The sequence below is a fragment of the Scyliorhinus torazame genome, chromosome 7 (genome assembly GCF_047496885.1).
Source record: "Scyliorhinus torazame isolate Kashiwa2021f chromosome 7, sScyTor2.1, whole genome shotgun sequence".
In the NCBI taxonomy this organism is placed as follows: domain Eukaryota; kingdom Metazoa; phylum Chordata; class Chondrichthyes; order Carcharhiniformes; family Scyliorhinidae; genus Scyliorhinus; species Scyliorhinus torazame.
The window spans coordinates 183,103,192-183,124,432 of record NC_092713.1 but is presented as its reverse complement, the minus strand read 5'-3'; the positions used below and the strand labels follow the sequence as shown (position 1 = coordinate 183,124,432).

General features: G+C 52.6%; 1 protein-coding gene across 1 annotated transcript in view; it reads right to left on the bottom strand.

Annotated features, from left to right (window-relative positions):
* The window catches only part of LOC140427374 (ran-binding protein 17-like), a 1,937,807-nt gene that overhangs the window by 891,047 nt on the left and 1,025,519 nt on the right, over positions 1 to 21,241 (bottom strand). The window contains exon 19 of the mRNA XM_072512921.1: positions 15,883 to 15,986. Within this exon, the coding sequence (XP_072369022.1) occupies positions 15,883 to 15,986 (104 nt within the window). The remainder of the gene's footprint in view (positions 1 to 15,882; positions 15,987 to 21,241) is intronic.

The following is a 21,241-nucleotide window of genomic DNA, read 5'->3' as shown; positions in this document are numbered from 1 at the left end:
TTTGAAGTTCATAAGGAACAAGCATTTTGAATAATGATCATGAAATCCCACTGTGAGTGTATTGATGCAGCTGCTTTTGGAGATGATCCAAGAGGTGCCCAAGTAGGATGAGAAAAAAAATCAGTTGGAATTGCTCTGCAGCCATGCAATAAATTTGTGCCCTGGTAATTTCAACCCCCTTGCTTCAACCTTTGTGCCAAAAACACATGGACAGGAATGGTAAAGTGCTTACAAAGTAGGCATCCAGAAACGATCTGACACTTATACACAATCCCAAACTGTGAGGATCATTCCATTCAGCCAGATGGTGTAGGGATTATTCTCCCGACCTGTGCTGGTCAGTTCTCTTAATAGGACTCCGCATCCTGCACAGAGCCTTGTCTTAGATGACTTCCCACACAGCGAACATCGTCCTTTACTCATTCCTATCAACCTAAGTGTTCCAGTAATCAACAGTGCCAAAAAGATACAACGGAAATTCCGGAAAGCCATCTGGACAAGATACAGTGGAACGCAGCTTCTCAACAATCCCATTATGAAACACGTCTGTTGAGGAAGACATAACCGTCTCTGAAGGGCCATCGACAAAGTAGCCTGCATGGCAGTTCCCTGAGGCTACCAACCCATCTATATCCCATGCTTAGCTGAAGAGGGTGTTGCCCTCCTTAAGGCATATGAAACATAATGTGACGCAGAGGTAGGAGGCCATCTGATCACATTCCTCACTGCCACAGGAAACTATAGCAGAGCTAAACTTTACACAGTCCGACAGGAGGTGCTGGAGTTAATCTATCGCCTTGGAGCAGCCATCCACTCAAAGCCACCCCTCAGTTACTTGCAACCATGTTTCCAGACACCTGCTTGCCATAGCTAAGGCACTCCTGGACAAAAACACCAAAAGAAACATTCAGGTGGAACTAGTACAACACCATCAGCAACACAGAGAACATATCTGCCCACCCCTTTGAGGTTGCAGAACTAAAGAAGGTCCTTCAGAGCTTGAACTGTGGCAAGGCAGCAGAATATGACAATATTGCGCCAGAATTTTTGAAACACCTGGCACTGCCAGGCTTGCAAGACCACTATTAGAGTGCCAGGCTGGCAGTGCCACAGTGCCAAGATGGCAATGCCAGGGATAAGGCCCGGGAGGGCTTCACCAGGTAGAGGGGGGTGGGGAGGTAAGGGCGGATATCCTTCCCAAGGTTTGTGGGAGAGGGGTCAAAAATGGAGAACCGGGGGGGGGGGGGGGGGGGCAGACTAAATGACGGTTCGAAATGCAAGACGCTTTTCCTGCTGGCAAGTCTGAGTGCGGCCTCAGCAGAGAGAAAGTCCCCGAGGCCAAGAAGAACGGCAAAGTGCCATTGAATAGCAAGATGTTTCTTGGCGGCCCGCGAAACCCACCCAAATCGAGACATATAAATTTCTCGGGTGAATTCTCAAATGAATGTGCATAAATGAAAATGAGACAAAAAAACTGGAAAGAGGCAATCAAACTAACCTTTTGATGTTCCGTGTTACTGCGTGGCAACATTTTTTAACCTTGTCTCTGTGTTTCTCCACTGTTGAACTAATTTACTCCACTGCTTAATTTTGTGCTGTTGCTAACTATCCGCTAAGTAAATATTTTACTTGAAAGGCCACAATAATGTCACTAACTTGCAAAGTACCGACTAGAATCCTTACTTTCTCTCCACTTCACATTCCTAAATTCATTCCATGTTTAAACTCTTCATCAACTTACAGGCCTCTGTTCATTTTGCTCTGTAAACTGTTGTATGGATGAGAATAAGGCAGCCTTGTTCTGGTCACAATTTTAACATTGTGCAATGATCCAACAATGGAGTTATGCAATTTGAGCTCCATCGGGGAAATAAAAAAATACTAAAGGGGCTTGGCGCCACGCCAACCGGCGCCGAAGGGCCTCCGCCGGCCGGCGCCCGCATGCGCAGAAGGATTCGCTTCCGCACTGGGAATGGCGGAAGACCACAGCCTCCGGTGCGGAACAATAGAGGTGCCCCCACGACACGTGCCCGCCCGCGCATCGGTGGACCCAGAACCGCGGGCCAGGCCACCGTGGGGGCACCTCCCGGGGCAAGGTCCCCCCGCGGCCCCCCAAGGAGCCCGCCCGCGGTGCCAGGTCCCGCCGGTAAGGAACCTACTGTTATTTACGCCGGTGGGACCGGCACCAGACGGCGGGACGTCAGCCCATCGCGGGCCGGAGAATTCGGGCAGCCCCGGCGCCCATTGAGTCGCGTCGGGTCCTGCCATTCGCCAAGGCGGGCGGTGCGACTCACGCCGGGCCAGATTTTGGGGGGCTGGAGAATGTTGGCAGAAGGGCGGGGGAGAAAACTCTAGATTGGAGGAAAGCAGGGGGACAAAACAGGGGGCAAGAGGCTGGGAGAAAGGCCCGCAGAGGGAGGCTAGAACGCTGGATACGACAGATCACAAATGGCGACAACAGAAACAAGGGCACCGTAAACAGCCATCTTGGAGGGCCCCCCAAACAAAGGGAAACCCCGGAATGCAGAGGTGCGTCCACAAGCTAAGTGTGGCTGACCCCGCAGGAGTCGGGGGGAACAGAAATCTCCTATTCGGACAATCACCTGGAAGATCAGGAGACTTAATCGCCCGGTGAAAAGGTCCTGAGTCTTTACCCATTTGAAAACTCTGAGAGCCGACAGTCTTCCTCCAGGAGACCCACATGAGGGAGAAGGACGGCCTGCAGTAAGAAAGAGCTGTGTGGGACAGACTTACCAATCATGCTATGGGTCAAGGGCTAGGGAGGTGGCCACACTGCTCAATAAGAGAATATCAAGGCAGCATTTGACCGAGTATGGCATCAAGGAGCCCTAGCTAAAGTGGAGCCAATTTGAATCAGGAGGAAAACTCTCCACTGGTTGGAGTAATATCTGGCACAAAGGAAGATGGTCGTGGTGGTTGGAGGTCAGTCATCTCAGCACCAGGACATCACTGCAGGAGTTCCTCAGGGTGGTGTCCTCGGCCCAACCATCTTCGGCTGTTTCATCAATGATCGGCTGATGTCGATCAATTACACTCGAGACATTTCATAACTGAAGGCTTTAATCTACTAGAACTTGTTTCCCAGCAGCTTCGGTACAGAAAGTGAAGGCTGCTGGGACGGCACCGTTTCTTATACCCCGCCTGTCAGGGCGGAGCTACGTAACAAAAGCCAATGGTAGACTCCTGGGTCTAACCAATGGTCATCAGCCTCTTAGGTACCGCAATACCTGGTACTACCACATTCACCCCCTGTTAAAAAAGAGTCCGGCGGGGGTGGTGGCCAGTGGTAACAGTCGCCTTTAACATGGTATGATCAGGAATGGAGGTACCATGCTGTCGAGGATATTTACAAAGTTCACAGTTAAAGTCACAGCGAAGCAATCAGTCGATCGGGTGGCCTGGTCGTCCTTCTGGAGCATCTGGGCTTCGTTGGTGATTCTGGTGGGGCTCCCGGTGGTTGCGATTCCGGGAGCGTGGTTTCGGCCACCCTGGCAGCTTAGTCACCCCTAGGCGGCGCTGTTGGGGCAAACGGTTGACACGGGGGGCCCTGTAGGGGCGTCGGTGGGTGGGCGGGCCTAGGCAGGAGCGGCGGGAGTACTGACCCTCCAGTGAGGTGCTGTGGGGGGTGGGGGTGGGGGCAATAGTTCGGGTGCGCGTGGGGTTCCGGCGGGCGCCAGGTCCCGAAGGGAGACTGTATCTTGCCGGCCGCCAGGGAACGCCACGTAGGTGTACTGGGGGTTAGCGTGCAGCAGGTGGACCCTCTCGACCAACGGGTCCGACTTGTGCGCCCGCACGTGCTTCCGAAGCAGGATGGGTCCGGGTGTCGCAAGCCAGGTTGGGAGCGAGGTCCCGGAGGAGGACTTCCTGGGGAAAACAAGGAGACGTTCGTGAGGTGTCTGATTTGTGGTTGTACAGAGCAGCGACCGGGTGGCGTGGAGGGCCTTCGGGAGGACTTCTTGCCAGCGGGAGACTGGAAGATCCCTGGACCGTAGGGCCAGTAGAACGGTCTTCCAGACCGTTCCGTTGTCCCTCTCTACCTGCCCGTTTCCCCGGGGTTTGGAATTGGTCGTCCTGCTCGAGGCGATGCCCTTGCTGAGCAGGAATTGACGTAGTTCGTCGCTCATAAAGGAGGACCCCCTATCACTGTGTATGTACGCGGGGAAACCGAACAGTGTAAAGATCCCCTGGAGGGCCTTGATGACGGTGGTTATGGTTATGTCTGGGCAGGGGATGGTGAAAGGGAACTGGGAGTACTCGTCAATCACGTTCAGGAAATACGTGTTGCGGTCGGTGGAGGGGAGGGGGCCTTTGAAATCCATGCTGAGGCGTTCAAAGGGACGGGAAGCCTTTATCAGGTGCGCCCTCTCTGGCCGGTAGAAGTGCGGTTTGCACTCCGCGCAGATTTGGCAGTCCCTGGTGACTGTCCTGACCTCCTCGATGGAGTAGGGCAGGTTGCGGGTCTTGATGAAGTGGGAGAAACGAGTGACCCCCGGGTGGCAGAGGTCCTCGTGGAGGGCTCGGAGGCGGTCCACTTGTGCAGTGGCACAAGTGCCACGGGACAGGGCATCAGGAGGCTCGTTTAGCTTCCCCGGATGGTACAAGATCTCGTAGTTGAAGGTGTTGAGTTCTATCCTCCACAGCAAGATCTTGTCGTTTTAAATCTTGCCCCGTTGTGCATTATCGAACATGAAGGCAACCGTCCTTTGGTCCATGAGGAGAGTGAAACTCCTGCTGGCCAGGTAATGCCTCCAATGTCTCACAGCTTCTACTATGGCTTGGGCCTCCTTCTCGACTGAGTGGCGGCGGATTTCGGAAGCATGGAGGGTACGGGAGAGGAAAGCCACGGGCCTGCCCGCTTGGTTGAGGGTGGCCGCCAGAGCTATGTCGGACGCATCACTCTCGACCTGTAAGGGGAGGGACTCGTCGATGGCGCGCATCGTGGCCTTTGCAATGTCTGCTTTGATGCGGCTGAAGATCTGGCGGGCCTCCGTCGACAGGGGGAACTGGCTGTGGACTGGATCAGGGGTCGGGCTTTGTCAGCGTAGTTGGGGACCCACTGTGCCTAATAGCTGAGAAACCCGAGGCAGTGCTTCAGGGCCTTGGGGCATTGAGGGAGGGGGAACTCCATAAGGGGGCGCATGCGCTCAGGGTCGGGGCGTATAACTCCATTTCGCACTACGTAGCCCAGGATGGCTCGGCAGTCGGTGCTGAACATGCATTTATCCTTGTTATATGTCAGGTTAAGGATTTTCGCGGTCTGGAGAAATTTGCGGAGGTGGGTGTCGTGGTCCTGCTGGTCATGGCCGCAGATGGTGACGTTATCCAGATACGGGAACGTTGCCCGTAAGCCGTACCGGTCAACTATTCAGTCCATCCCTCGCTGGAAGACCGAGACCCCATTAGTGACACCAAAGGGAACTCTTAAAAATTGATAGAGCCGCCCATCTGCTTCGAAGGCAGTGTACTTGCGGTCACTATTACGGAGGGGTAGCTGGTGGTAGGCGGATTTGAGATCCACCGTGGAGAAGACCTTGTATTACGCGATCCTGTTTACCAGGTCGGCTATACGGGGGAGAGTGTGCGCGTCCAGCTGCGTAAACCTGTTGATGGTCTGGCTGTAGTCAATGACCATCCTATGCTTCTCCCCGGTCTTTACCACCACTACTTGAGCTCTCCATGGACTGTTGCTCACTTCGATGACCCCCTTCCCCCAGCAGCCTTTGGACCTCTGACCTGATGAAGATCCGGTGCTGGGCACTGTACCGTTTGCTCCTGGTGCCGACGGGTTTGCAATCCGGGGTGAGGTTCGCAAGCAGGGAAGGCGGGTCGACCTTAAGGGTCGCGAGGCTGCAGACAGTAAGGGGAGGTATAGTGCCGCCGAATTTAAAGGTCAGGCTTTGCAAATGGCATTGGAAGTCCAGCCCCAGGAGGGTAGCCGCGCAGAGGTGCGCAGGACATACAGGCAGAAATTGTCGAATTTCCTGCCTTGGACAGTGAGGTTCGCTAGGCAGAACCCCTTTATCTCCACCGAGTGTGACCCGGAGGCCAGGGAGATCCTTTTATTTACAAGGTGGGTTACAAGTGAACAGCGCCTTACCGTATCGGGGTGAACAAAGGTTTCCGTCCTCCCAGAGTCAATCAGGGAAGACGTCTCGTGGCCGTTGATGAGGACCGTCGTTGTAGAGGTTGCGAGTGTCCGGGGTCGATTTTGGTCCAGTGTCACCGAGGCCAGTTGAAGCAGTTGCGAGTTCTGATCGGGCAGCGTGTAGTCGGCCGTGCTGGGGGCCCCATCCAAGATGGCGTCACCCATGGGTCGCACATGGTGTCTGGGGATGAACAAAATGGCGGCGGCGATGGACAAAATGGCGGCGCCCACCCGTCCAGCGTGTGGTCCGGGGGGCAAGATGGCCACGCCCGTGGGTCGCACGTGTGGGCGGTAGCCGGTCGGTGCCTGAATGGGGGGTTGCCGCGGTGGTCCGGGTTCGCTGGAGACCGCGGCCATGGCGCGGGCCTGGCAGACCCCCACAAAGTGGCCCTTCTTGCCGCACCCTTTGCAGGCGGCGCTGCGGGCCGGGCAGCGCGGGCGGGGATGATTCACCTGCCCGCAGAAGAAACAGCGGGGCCCGGCGGCGTTAGCGGGCCGTCTCGTAGCGCAGGCTTGCGGGGTCAGGGGGAAGGTCTGTGGGGCTGCCGCTATGGGTGCCACGCAGCCCAGGGGGCCGCCGCGCAATGGACTGCGCGTTTTTGTAGGCAACGTCCATGGACCCTGCCAGGGCCCGTGCCTCTCTAAGTCCCAGGGTGTCCCTTTCTAGGAGTCTTCGGCGGATATCTGAGGAGCTCATACCTGCTACGAAAGCATCCCTGATTAAAAGTTCCGTGTGCTCGCTCCCCGAAACTTGAGGGCAGCCACAGTTTCGGCCCAGCACCAGTAGCACCCGGTAGAAATCTTCCAACGATTCCCCGGGGGCTTTGCCGTCTTGTTGCAAGCAGGTGACGTGCGTAGACCTGATTTACAGGGCGGATATAATGTCCTTCTAGCAGTTTGATCGCGGCATCATAGTTCTCCGCCTCTTCGATAAGGGGGTAGATCCCAGGGCTGACCCTTGAGCGCAGGAGATGCATTTTCTGTCCTTCTGTGGGGGTGCCTCCGGCCGTCTCGAGGTAGCCTTTAAAGCACGCCAGCCAGTGTTTAAAAATTGCAGCTGAGTTCTCCGCGTGGGGGCTGAGTTGAAGGCACTCCGGTTTGATTCGGAGATCCATCCTTCCAGCTTAAGTCTCGTAGATTAAAGTGATGCGCGATCAATTACACTCAAGACGAAGTGATTTCATAACTGAAGGCTTTAATCTACTAGAACTTGTTCCCCAGCAGCTTTGGTACAGAAAGTGAAGGCTGCTGGGACAGCACCGTTTCTTATACCCCGCCTGTCAGGGCGGAGCTACGTAACAACAGCCAATGGTAGACTCCTGGGTCTAACCAATGTCATCGGCCTCTTAGGTACCGCAATACCTGGTACTACCACACCGGCCTTCCATCATCAGATCAGAAGTGGGGTTGTTTGCGGATGACTGCACAATGTTCAGCACCGTTCCACAGATAATGAAGCAGTCCATGTCCTAATGCAGCAAGACCTGGACAATATCCAGGCTTGGGTTGACAAGTGGCTAGTTACATACATGGCACAAAAGTGCCAGGCAATGACCATCTCCTACAAGAGAGGATCTAACCACCGTCCCTTGACATTCAATGGCATTACCACCACTGAATCCCCCACAATCAATATCTTGGGAGTTACCATTGATCAGAAACTGAACTGGACTAGCCACATTAATAATGTGGCTACCAGGACAGGTCAAAGGCTAGGAATCCTACGGTGAGTAACTCACCTCCTGACCCCTCAAAGCCTGTCCACCATCTACAAAATACAAGTCAGGTGTGTAATGGAACATCTCCATCATGGGGGTGGGGACGACAGGACCCACGGATCGACAGATCCAACCCCAAGTCGGGGAAAAGATTAAACTTGGCGAAGAACTGAACACCTTCATGGAACAGACGAGGGTAGTGGACCCATGGAGGTTCACACACCCAGGGGAAAAGGAGTTCCCTTCTCCCAGGTACACAGCGTATATACCAGAAATGACATCTTCATAGTTGGGAAAGCGGTGCTTCCAAGGATAGTGGGTAGAGAATACTCCACAACTGTAATCTCCGATTACGCTCCATACTACGTGGATGTGAGATTGGGAACAGGAGAGGCACAATGCCACCCCCCCCCCCCATGGAGGCTGGACACGGCCATCCTGGCCAGTAAGGTATTCTGTGAATGGATATCACAGGCCATAGACAGGTACGTTACCAACAACCAGAATGGGGTGATCTCACCCTACACGTACTGGGAGGCACTGAAGACGGTGGTAAGGGGAGAAATGATTGCATACAAGGCACGCAAAGATAGGAAGGAGAGGGTTGCTAGGCAACAGCTGGCCAGCTCCATATTGAAGGTGGATGGCGATACTCCTCGACCCTGATCATGGAACGACTGGTGGAGAGGAACACTGGAGGAACTACTGGCGGAGAATAGACTTTGACCTGCTCCTGGGAAAACAGTGCACCAGCTCCGCCAGACACGGGGGTCCTTTTACGAACATGGAGACAAATCCAGCCGCCTGCTGGCTCACCAGCTGAGAAAGCAGGCAGCCATGAGAGACATAGCTCATTAAAAGACTGAAGCAGCAGGCTAGTCACTGCACCAGAGAAGATCAACAAAGCCTTCACAACCTTCTATCAAGAGCCCCCAGAGCAGGACTTGAAGATGAAGCAGTTCCTTAATGGGCTGGGCATTCCAGTCATGGGAGAAGATAAGAGTTGGTACCTGGAAGCACCATTAGATTTGGGGGAAGTCATGGAGAGTATCAACTCCATGCAGGTGGGCAAGACGCTGGGGCCAGATGGATTCCTGACTGACTTCTACAAAATATTTGCATAAACATTGGCCCTGCACTTGCGGGAGATGTTTGCAGACTCGTTAGTAAGGGGCACCCTGCCACCAACTCTGGCAAAAGCCTCAATATTGCCGATACCCAAAATGGACAAAGTCCCAACTGAGTGTGGGTGCTACAGGTCCATCTCACTACTTAACGTAGATGCAAAGACCAGGTGAAGGCCCTGGTGTGGCGGCGTGCCAGAGGTAGTCGCGGAGGACCAGGCGGGCTTTATCAAAGGCAGGCAGCTAACATCGAACGTCAGGTACCTGCTGAACGTGATAATGACCCATCCAGGGAGAGAACACTTGGGGCGAGATTCTCCACTCCATCGCCGATTGGGAGAATCGCCTGGGCCGCCAAAATTTCCCGGGACGCCGGTCCGACGCCCTCCCAAGCGGCGGGAACGGCCCCGTCGAGTTCCGCGGGCCGCAGGTCGGAGAATCGCTGGAGACACATAAATGGCGATTCTCCGGCACCCCCGCTATTCTCAGGCCCGGATGGGCCAAGCGGCCAGACCAAAATGGCGGGTTCCCCCCGGCGCCGTCCACACCTGGTCGCTGCCGTCGGGAACAGCGCGGGAACGCTGGGGGGGCGGCCTGCGGGGGGGCGAGGGGGGATCCTGCATCGGGGGGTACCTCAAATGTGGCATGGCCCGTGATCGGTGCCCACCGATCGTCGGGCCTCCTCTCTGAAGGAGGACCTCATTCCTTCCGCGGCCCCGCAAGATCCGTCCGCCATCTTCTTGCGGGGCGGACTCAGAGAGGACGGCAACCACGCATGCACGGGTGACGCCAGTTATGCGGCGCCGGCCGCGTCATCTATGCGGCGCCGCCTTTACACGGCGACAAGGCCTGGCGCGCGTAGATGACGCGGCCCCGATCCTAGCCCATTGTCGGGGCCTGAATCGGTCGGGATCAGGGCCGTTTCGCGCCATCGTGAACCTCGATGGCGTTCACGACGGCATGGGCACTTCGGCGCAGGAGTGGAGAATCCCGCCCTAGGTCTTCGGAATTACCTCATAGAGATACTGGAAATGGTCTGGGTTTGGACCAGAGTTCACCCCCTGGGTGAAATTACTGTACAATGCTCCCATGACGAGTGTACTGACATTCTGGCTGTACCGATGCATGAGGCAGGGATCCTCGCTGCTATTTGCTCTGGCAACTGAGCCACTGGCGATTACCCTCAGTGCAATGACATATCCCCAGATACCAGGACACTCGTCAGTGGACGAACTGCTGGACACGGGCAACCTTTGGAAGGGAAACTACACGGACATGTACGAGCGAATGTTGGAGGAGGTGCACTCCGCCTAGACGAGACAAGGAAAAGATAGTTGGAGGAACTAGGCATAGAGATAGGGGGAGGACTCTGGATCGAAGCATTGCACAGGGCGAACTTCACCTCCACATGCGCAGGGCTAAGCCTAACGTAGCTAAAGGTGGGGTACAGAGCACCAAACCAGAACTAAAATGAGTGGGTTCTTTCCGGACCTGGAGGACAAATGTAAACAATGCCAGATAGGCCCGGCCAACCACACCCACACGTCTGGGCATGCCCCAGACTTGTCAGATACTAGACTACCTTCCTTGAGGCCATGTCCAGGGTTGTGGGAGTAAGGTGGAGCCCTGCCCAAAAGTGGTGGTCCTCGGGGTAGGTGTCAGAGCAGCCAGAACTCTTCATTGGGAGGGGGCCAACGCCCAAGCCTTTGCCTCCCTGATTGCCCGCCAAAGAATCTTGCTCGGCTGGTGAAGGACAGCAACACCCAAAGGCTGCAGACTGGCTGTCCGACCTGGAGGAAATTCCCAGGCTGGAGAAGATAAAATTTGCTATCTGTGAATCGGAAGAAGGCTTCCACAGGACTTGGAAGCTGTTCCCCAATTTGTTTCAAGACCTGTTCGTAGCCAGCAACCAGTAGAGTAAGGGGAGGGAGAGGCCAATGTGCCACGGGACAGAAAGGAAAAGGAAAGGTGTCGGGGAAGGAAAGAGGGGCAGGAAGAGGAAGGGGGGATGAAGGCACGCAAAACAGAACGTGAGGAGCAAGGGACAAAGCCGCAGGGAAATGGTCTGAGGGAAATTTAAGGCCGAAACCAAACAGTAAATAGACACTTGTAAATATGTGCTTTGGCAATGTTGGAGTTTGTAAAATATGTATACCGTGTGGGTAGCACGGTGGCACAATGGTTAACACTGTTGCTTCACAGCTCCAGGGTCCCAGGTTCGATTCCCGGCTTAGGTCACTGTCTGTGCGGAGTCTGCATGTTATTCACGTATCATAAGAACATAAGAACTAGGAGCAGGAGTAGGCCATCTGGCCCCTCGAGCCTGCTCCGCCATTCAATGAGATCATGGCTGATCTTTTGTGGACTCAGCTCCACTTTCCGGCCCGAACACCATAACCCTTAATCCCTTTAGTCTTCAAAAAACTATCTATCTTTATCTTAAAAACATTTCATGAAGGAGCCTCTACTGCTTCACTGGGCAAGGAATTCCATAGATTCACAACCCTTTGGGTGAAGAAGTTCCTCCTGAACTCAGTCCTAAATCTACTTCCCCTTATTTTGAGGCTATGCCCCCTAGTTCTGCTTTCACCCGCCAGTGGAAACAACCTGCCCGCATCTATCCTATCTATTCCCTTCATAATCTTATATGTTTCTATAAGATCCCCCTCATCCTTCTAAATTCCAATGAGTACAGTCCCAGTCTACTCAACCTCTCCTCGTAATCCAACCCGTTCAGCTCTGGGATTAACCTAGTGAATCTCCTCTGCACACCCTCCAGTGCCAGTACGTCCTTTCTCAAGTAAGGAGACCAAAACTGAACACAATACTCCAGGTGTGGCCTCACTAACACCTTATACAATTGCAGCATAACCTCCCTAGTCTTAAACTCCATCCCTCTAGCAATGAAGGACAAAATTCCATTTGCCTTCTTAATCACCTGTTGCACCTGAAAACCAACTTTCTGCGACTCATGCACTAGCACACCCAGATCTCTCTGCACAGCAGCATGTTTTAATTTTTTATCATTTAAATAATAATCCCTTTTGCCGTTATTCTTACCAAAATGGATAACCTCACATTTGTATCTGCGTGGGTTTCCTCCGGGTGCTCCGTTCCCTCCCACAATCCAAAGATGTGCTGGTTAGGTGGATTGGTCATGCTAAATCCCCCTTAAAAAAGGTGAGGTGGGGTTAATGGGTTACGAGGATAGGGTGGAGGCGTGGGCTTAAGTAGGGTGCTCTTTCCAAAATTCGGTGCAAACTCGAGGGGCCGAATGGCCTCCTGCATTGTAAATTCTATGATTCTATAACTAAAGGGGGGTCATGGCCACAATTGCAGTGAAGACACTTGATTATAAATATATGTGTTAGGTTTCTTATTTTTGACACGGTTCTGTAATTTGTAATTTATTAATTGTTGGATATAAAATATGAAAAGTCAATAAAAACATTTTAAAAACCCGAAGTCATCACTGATCTCTCCAGTTTGAATTAAAGACAAAGGGTGCGATTCTCTGGAATGATTTCTAAGTGTGGCAGCAAGTGTGAACTGCCGCGAGCTTTCCAGCGCTCATCCCGGTGAGGCTGGGAACGCTATTCAATGTTAATTGGTCCACTTAACGAGACTCCACGGGCTTCAAGCTGCAAATGGAGGCTCGCCAGCTGATTTGCCGGGACTGGGCTTGCCAGCCCCCCTCTCCCGCTTACAAGGCCAAACAGCACTTAAAGCGCACTTGCACAGCCAACCCCACTCACCTTGTAGCCATGGCGCCTTGAAGGCCGGCCCCAAAATGTGGAGACGCAGATCTGGGGAAGCTCCCAGATGCAGTCAAGACCAGGAGAGATGTCCTGTTCCCCTAAGCTCGGGAAGCATGACCAGGAGGACTGGCCTCCCATGTCAAGAAGGTCAACGGCCTACAATGGGCAGCATGGGTGAGTTGGCTTCAATGCCTGCAAACCCTCCACGCTCAAGACCTTTCCACCCCCAAGTGAGCATCCAGCCCCCCCAACTCTCCATGCGGCCCCCAACTCTCCCGTCACTTCCCCCATCCCTTCAACACCCCCAATCGTTCCATCACCACCCTGCCCCACCATGAATCACTTGTGCGGCTAACAATGCCCTCTCTATGAGGGCGATTCTTCAATATGGAACCCAAGTGATCGCACCGTCGTGAACGGCGCGAACCGGGCCTGGGTACGACCGATTCTGGCCCCCATAGGGGGCCAGCACGGCGCTGGAGCGGTTCATGCCGCTCCAGCCTCCTTTTGCGGCGCCCAATGGGCGCTGCGTCAACCCGCTTATGCGCAGTTTGCGCCGTGCCAACCAGCGCATGCGCCGTTGGGCCATGCCAACCTGCGCATGCGCGGGGGACTTCTTTAGCACGCCGGCCCCGACTCAACATGGCGTCGGTGTTCAGGGGCCGGCCGCGCCAGAAGGTAGGCCCGGGGGGGAGATGCCGGCCCGCCGATCGGTGGGCCTTGATCGCGGGCCAGACCCCATCGGAGGCCTCCCCTGGTGAAGGAACCCCCCCCACAGGCCGCCCCCCGACCGGTTGTGCAGAGTTCCTTCCGGCAGCGTCCTGGGGTGAACGGTGCCAGCGGGATTCTGTCGTATTGGCGCGGCCGCTCGGTCCATCCGGGCCGGAGAATCGGCGGCCCTGCCGATTTCAGCGACCCGCGCCGCGCCAAACAAACCGGCGCAAATGGGGCCAATTCTCCGCACCTCGGAGAATCGCGCGCCGGTGTCAGGGCGCGGTTGTGGCGGTTCTCTGGCCCGGCACGGGGCTCGGAGAATCACCCCCTATGTCGCCGCAAGAGAAGCTCTCCCACAATCGTCGGGAGAGGGCCCTGACTGGCGGAAGGGTGCCGGACATAAGAATCCTCACAACCTTCGAGGAAAGGGCCCTGGAGGTAATGGGGTGGCCGAGAACAGAGCGGTCACCAATGCGGAGTTTGGTGCAGGCTGCAGAGGTGAGGATCCACCGGGCCCCACCCAGAGTACCTGTCATACGTGAGTTGTTATTGCTATGCAGACTGGCCCATCCCTCCCACTGATTATGTGTTCATTCTCCCGCCAGTCCTACAGCCGACGGGACCGCCAATCTGGGGTGGCCCCATTCCCGCCTCCCATGAGACCATCTCGGAGGAGAGCTCCTTGGATGCCACAATTGAGGTATCACAGCTGCCATCCCACCCTGCACCACAGACATGCGCAGAGACATACATCTTAGTGGGCAACGTTAGTGGTCAGGCTTCTGGGGCACAATCTGGTGAGCATCACACAGTGCTGATATACATCAGTTTGAGGCAGTAACACCCAGGCGAGACAGGAGTCAGAGGTCTGCTGGATCCCAGGACCCAGCTGGGTCCCAGCTAGAAGCTGAGCTATGGAACATGCAATTCCGAAGCTGATTGAGACGTTAGGGAGCGGACGGGACATCCAGAGGCAGATGTCAGCGACACTCCAGCAGGTCCATAGCTGATTGGAGGAGTCCCAGAGGCTACGGATGGCGCCAGCAATGCACGGCACCAAGGGTAACACTGCTAGGGTGGCAACCGCAGTGGAGCCTGGTGCACGACGTCGGCAGAATGAGTGAAGGTGTCCAAGGCGTCGCGCAGTCAGTGACGGAAATGGCTGAGGGCCTCAACAGAATATCTGACTCACTGAGGGATGTGACCCAGTACCAGGCTGACCTTGATGAGGTGCTGCTGGACATGTCCCGCCATCAGGTGGGCATTGCCGAGGCATTGCAGAGCACATTGCAGAGTGCACTGCAGAGCATTACCCAATCACTGAGGAGCATCGCCGAGCGGGCCGACGCCATGATGCAGACATCGGGGAGCCACTAGGCCTGGCAGAGACAGATGACGCAGGGGCAGCCGGAGCTCGAACCAGTTGCCCCTCCGTCCCGGGGTGAACACTAGAGCCCTATGGGCAACGAGCGTGAGAAGGGGGCGCTGGGTGCAAACCAGGACACGTCCCATGGAGTGGGGATGGTGGCCACCAATGGTGCCAATTCAGCAATAGCCTTCAGCTGCACGGTCAGAGGCCTCAGCAGTAGGTAGGGATTATGGGTGGTCGCTGGTGCAGATGGGCAGGGACAAGCGTTGCCTCATGGAATAGGTACACACGATCCAGGGGTTGGCATGGTGGAGCTGCCCCAGCACCCCCCACTCCCATGGCGGCCCACCCCAGCTGAGAGTGCCTCACCCCCAACCGGGTCCAGCGGCTCTGGGCTCTTTGCCTGAGAGTAAAGGTGGTTCACTTCCTCAGCTCCCAGCCCTTCCGTCAGGTTCACGTTTTAGACAGGTCTGTTTAAAAGTTGCAAGTCCTGGGCTTTTTTGAATGCCCTTTGAATCCTGCCCACCTCAGGCAAGGTGAGTTAGTTTTCTGTCAGATTTAGACATCCTACATGAGGGGCAAGAGGAAGAATGGGCACTACCCCACGTGCCATACAGAATAGCGTGTATCAAATCACCACAGGAAACTTGGGTTATGAATCAATTTCCATTGGACGATTGTGTCTACATGAGGATGTGCAATCTTAAATTCAATCCAAGTTCAAAACAAAAAAGTAATATCCATACTTATAATTTAAGGCTGATAGCACACACATAGGAGTACATTGGATTTGATGGGGAAATTGATGCATAGCTTACACATTTACACAACTCTCATTACCTCTGGAGACTTGAGAGCTTGACATTTACACATAGCTTTTTATTGCCCAAGTGGTTCATACAATAGTAGTCAATGTAACCTTTAAATTACAGCAGCATTTGGACTATTTTAAAATAGTAAATGGGGTAAATGGACATGTACATGGCAACACCTTAGTTTTATTTTGTCTGATAAATAATGAAGACAAACATACCTTGGCCTCATCTTCCTTGAAATTGCTGTTGAAGAGCTGTGTCAGGGTTTCAAATGTTGTAGTTAGTGGCAGCATGAACAATTCAAATTCATCCTCATCCTCACCTTAAGTCAAATAAAAAAAGAAAAGAAAATGTTTTCTAACAGTAATAATTAGAAGAACATGAACTCAAGTCTCAGAACACTATTCAGTCTATACTTAATCTCACAATTTTGACATCTCCCAGTCAGCATCCAGACAGCTCCAGATGTCCATCCATTCTAAAATGTTAACATGTGAGTTTATATTTCAATCACTACTGCTAGCAGTTCATTCCAGTCAGTATATATTAATTTTCTCTTGCTTTCTGTCCCAAATCTCTTATAATCAATCATATATTTATGCTCACTTGTTCTAGACAACTATTTTTTTCTATCCTTTCATTATTCATCTGTCAAATAAACCCATAACCTTTACTGTTCTAACTAAAACAGCTACAATTTTTCAATCCTTCTTTGCAAAGGTATTTCCTTATACCAGGAACATCCAAGTGAATCAACCTCGTTTGTACCCTCTCTGTAGGCTCAATATTCTTCCTATAGCATGCAAGTTAAGTGCACAGTGCTCCTGTGATCTTACTAATATTTTACATCAATTCACCATGACATCATGGAATTCTCCCCCCCCCAACGCCGGGTGGGAGAATCGCCGGGGCACCGCGCGTGTCCCGCCACGCCGCCCCGACGCCCGCACGCGATTCTCCCCCCCCCCCAAGCCGGCGCGGCAAGAATCACGGCTGGCCGCTGGGAGAATCGCCGCCCGTCCTTTGTAACGAGCGAGTGGCGATTCTCCGGCCCGGATGGTCCGAGCAGCCTGCCCAATACGACAGGTTCCCACTGGCGCCATCCACACCTGGTCGCTGCCGCCGGGAACAGCCCGGGAACGCTGGGGGGGGGGGGGGGGGGGGGGGTGTGGCCTGGGGGGGGGGGGGGGGTTCCTGCACCGAGGGGGGCCTTAAATGTGGTCTGGCCCGCGATCAGTGCCCACCGATCGGCGGGCCGGCCTCTCTGAAGGAGGACCTCCTTTCCTCCGCCACCCCACAAGATCCATCCGACATCTTCTTGCGGGGCGGCCTCGGGGTGGACGGCAATCGCGCATGCGCGGGTGACGTCATTTACGCAGCGCCGGACTCGTCATTTACGCGGCGCCAAGGCCCGGCGCGCGTATATGATACGATGCCGCTCCTAGCTCCCCTGAGGCGGGAGAATAGGGGGCTGGGAGCGGGCTCCAACACGTGAGTGAAACACTCCGGCTTTCACTCCGGCGTCGGCACTTAGACTCCCGATGGGAGGATTGCACCCCATATCATTCTTCTGCTGTATTTCTTTCCATAAAATATACCATGGCAGCACGGTGGACAGTGGTTAACACTGCTGCCTCACAGCACCTGGGATCCGGGTTTAATTTGGCCTTGGGTCACTGCCTTTGTGGAGTTTGCACTTTCTCCCCGTGTCTGTGTGGGTTTCCTCCCACAGTCCAAAGATGGGCAGGTTAAGTGGATTGGCCATGATAAAATTGTCCCTGAATGTCCAAGGATGTACAGGTTAGATGGGGTTGCAGAGATAGGGCGGGGGAATGGGCTTGGTCGAGTGCTCTTTCAGAGGGTCGGTGCAGACTCGATGGGCCCAATGGCCTCCATTTGCACTGTAAAGTTTCTATACTATTCTATTCTATTTATGGTCTTATACAATTGAGATGTTACTATTGTTGTCCTGTGAACCGGAACCTCTCAATCATTTTACTTTTTCCCATTCCAAGTGTAATGATTACCTGTTAAACAAAAAAGTTGACTTTGAATTCCATCAGGTACTTCTTTGCCTATCGCACCATCTTATTTGTATAATGTTGCAGCGTCCTTTGAATCTCAAAATTATTTGCTATGGCTCCAAATTTAATATCACCTGCAAATTTAGACATCACTATGTCCAAATCATAGATGTACTGTGATCAGGAGTCCTAAAACAGAATGCCAATGGAACACCATATCTAGTACCTTTACGAAACTTTACTGAACTATTGAGTAATTTCATCTTTAATTAAAGATTCCCAAACTTTCCCCATCGCACTATCTGACTCATAATTATGCAATCCAGCTTCATCCTCTTTTGCAACTTGGGTAAGATGGGTATTACACTGGCCTATATTCAGTCCTTAAGGACACATATAACTTCCTGGGTTTTCCCACTTCCCTCAGGATCCTTAGGTGTATGCTGTCGGGTTCAGCTTAACTAACTTCTCTAAAACTTTTATTTCTTAATTTCCCAACTTGCTTTTAACCAATTCAGGATTTACCAATTCTCCAATATTCTTTTGTTAACTTTGAAGTTTTGCCTCAGGGTGTGATTGAGATCGAGACCATTGCAGCTATTAATGTGGGTTAATATTATAAGTAAGACGCAGGGCTACATAGAGCACATGGGGCAGAGGGAATATTTACTGATTGCTTGAACAGAGAGCAAACAAAAGCACATATATTGAAGGTCAAACAACTTATAACTATGCTAGAAACTTTAATGATTCTATGAGGGTGGGCGGCACGGTGGCTCAGTGGCTAGCACTGCTGCCTCACCGTGCTGAGGACCCAGGTTCAATCCTGGCCCCGGTCAATGTCCGTGTGAAGTTTGCACATTCTTCCTCTGTCTGTGTGGGTCTCACCCCCACAACCCAAAAAATGAATTGGGCACTTTAAATGTATTTTTAAAAAATTAAAAAATAATAATGATTCTAGGAGGCAACATTGAACATGTAGAAGATCTTAAGTGAACTGGGGTGGATGATTGCGTTCAGTTTTAGACATTCCATTATAGGAGGGAAGGAAAAGGAGCATTGTAGATTCACAAGTATGAAGAAAAGATTCAGACATTCAAGTTATTTTGAACACAGTTGAGATGATTAAGAGGTTATGTCATTAGGCCTTCCAGATTATGATAATGCTAATGATTGTGTATATTGGCAATTGAGACAGTAGCATGTGGGCCCAAATGCAAAGTTTCCACAAATGGAATTAAAAGGAGGATTGAAAAGTAATTTACACAATGTGTTTTTTTACATATTTGTACGGGATGTGGGCTTCACTGACCTGTCAGTATTTAATGCCCATCCTTAGGTGGCCTTCAGAAGTTGGCGGTGAGCTGCTTTCTTGAACCACTGCAGTCCCTGAGATGTAGGTACACCCATAGTGCTGTTAGGGAGGACATTCTAGTATTTTGACCCAGTGAGAGTGACGGAATAGCAATATATTTCCCAGTCAGGATGATGAATGACCTGGAGGAGAACCTCCAGGTGGTGTTGTTGCCAGGTATCTGCTGCCTTAGTCCTTCTAGGTGGTAATAATTATGGGTTTGGAAGATTCTGCCTAAGGAGCCTTGGTGAGTTCCTGCAGTGCATCTTGTAGATGGTTAACACGGCTGCTAATGTTCATTGGTGGTAAAGGGAGTGAATGTTTGTGGAAGGGATAGCAATTAATTGGGCTGCTTTGCCCTGGCTGGTGCTGAGCTTCAGTGTTGTTGGAGCTGCACTCATCTAGGTGAGTGATGAGTATTCTATTACACTCCTGACTTGTGCCTTGTAGGTGGTAGGCAGGCTTTGGGTGGGTTAGGATGTGAGTTACTCGCTGCAGGATTCCGAGCCTTTGACCTGCTCAGGTAGCCACAGTATTCATATGGCCAGTCCAGTTCAGTTTCTGGTCAATGTTAACCCCAGGATGTTGACAATGGGGTATTTCAGTGATGGTAATGCCGTAGAATGTCAAGGGACGATGGTTAAACCCTCTCTTGTAGGAGATGGTCATTGCTTAGCACTTGTGTGGCGCAAATGTAACTTGCCACTTGTCAGCCAAAAGCTGAATATTGTCTAGGTCTTGTTGCATTTGCACATGGACTGCTTCATTCATTATCTGAGGAGTCGTGCTGAACATTGTCCTGACCTTACGGTGGACGGAAGGCCATTGGTGAAGCAGCTGAAGATGGCTGGGCCTAGAACACTATGGGCGGCACGGTGGCAAAGTGATTACCACTGCTGCATCAGAGCAACAAGGGCCTGGGGTCGATCTGACCTTTGGTGACTATCTATGTGGAGTTTACACGTTCTCCCCATATCTGCGAGTGTTTCCTCCGGGTGCTCCAGTTTCCTTCCACAGTCCAAAGATATACAGGTTAGGTGGATAGGTCATACTAAATTGCTTCTTAGTGTCCAAAGGTTACGTGGGGTTATGGAGATAGGGTGCTCTTTCAGAGGGTCGGTGCACACTCAATGGTCCGAATGGCTTCCTTTTGCACTGTCGGGATCCTATGATTCAATACCCTAACGACCTCCTGCAGAGATGTCCTGGAGCTGAAAAGATTGACATCCAAACACCACAATCATCTTCCTTTGTACCAGGTATGACTCCAACCAGCGGAGGATTTTCCCCTGGTTCCCACTGACTCCAGTTTTGCGAGGGGTCCTTGTTGTCATTCTCGGTCAAATGCTGCCTTGATGTCACGGGCAGTCACTCCTACCTCACCTTTGGAGTTCAGCTATTTTGTCCATGTTTGAACCAAGACATGAATAAGGTCAGGAGCAGCGTGACCCGAGTGGAACACAAACTGGGCATCCGTGAACACATTATTGCTCAGTAAGTGCCGCGTGAAAGCGTTGTTGATGATCCCTTCCATCATTTTATTGTTGATTGAGAATAGACTGATGGGGCGGTAATTGGCCGGGTTAGGTTTTCCTGTTTCTTGTGTACAGGACACACCTGGGCAATTTTCCACATTGCCACATAGATGCGAGTGTTGGAGCTGTACTGAAACAGATTGGTTAGGAGCGCGGCAAGTTCTGGTGCATAAGTCTTCAGTGAGACAGCTCTCCCAATTTTGGCAGAGGCCCGCAGATGTTAGCAAGGAGGACTTCCAGGGTTGACAGGGCTGGGTTTGACATTGTTATTTCCGGTGCTGAGGTCGACGCCGGATGGTCCATTCGGTTTAATTCCTTTTGTTTTCTTTGTAGCGGTTGACTACAACTGTGTAGAATGTTAAATTCTATCATAAACCCTAAGTCCATACTTCAAATTAAAGGAATGCAATAATTTCAAATATTTGAAAACCCCAAATAAAAATGGGAAGTGAGTAAGAAATTAGGATTACACTGGGGTTTGGGTAAAAAGATCTGGGGCGAGATTCTCCGACCCCTCGCCGGGTCGGAGAATCGCTAGGGCTGGCGTGAATCCCGCCCCCGCCGGTTGCCGAAGTCTCCGGCACCTGAGATTCGGCGGGGGCGGGTATCGCGCCGCGCCGGTTGGCGGGCCCCCCCGCTAGATTCTCCGGCCCGGATTGGCCGA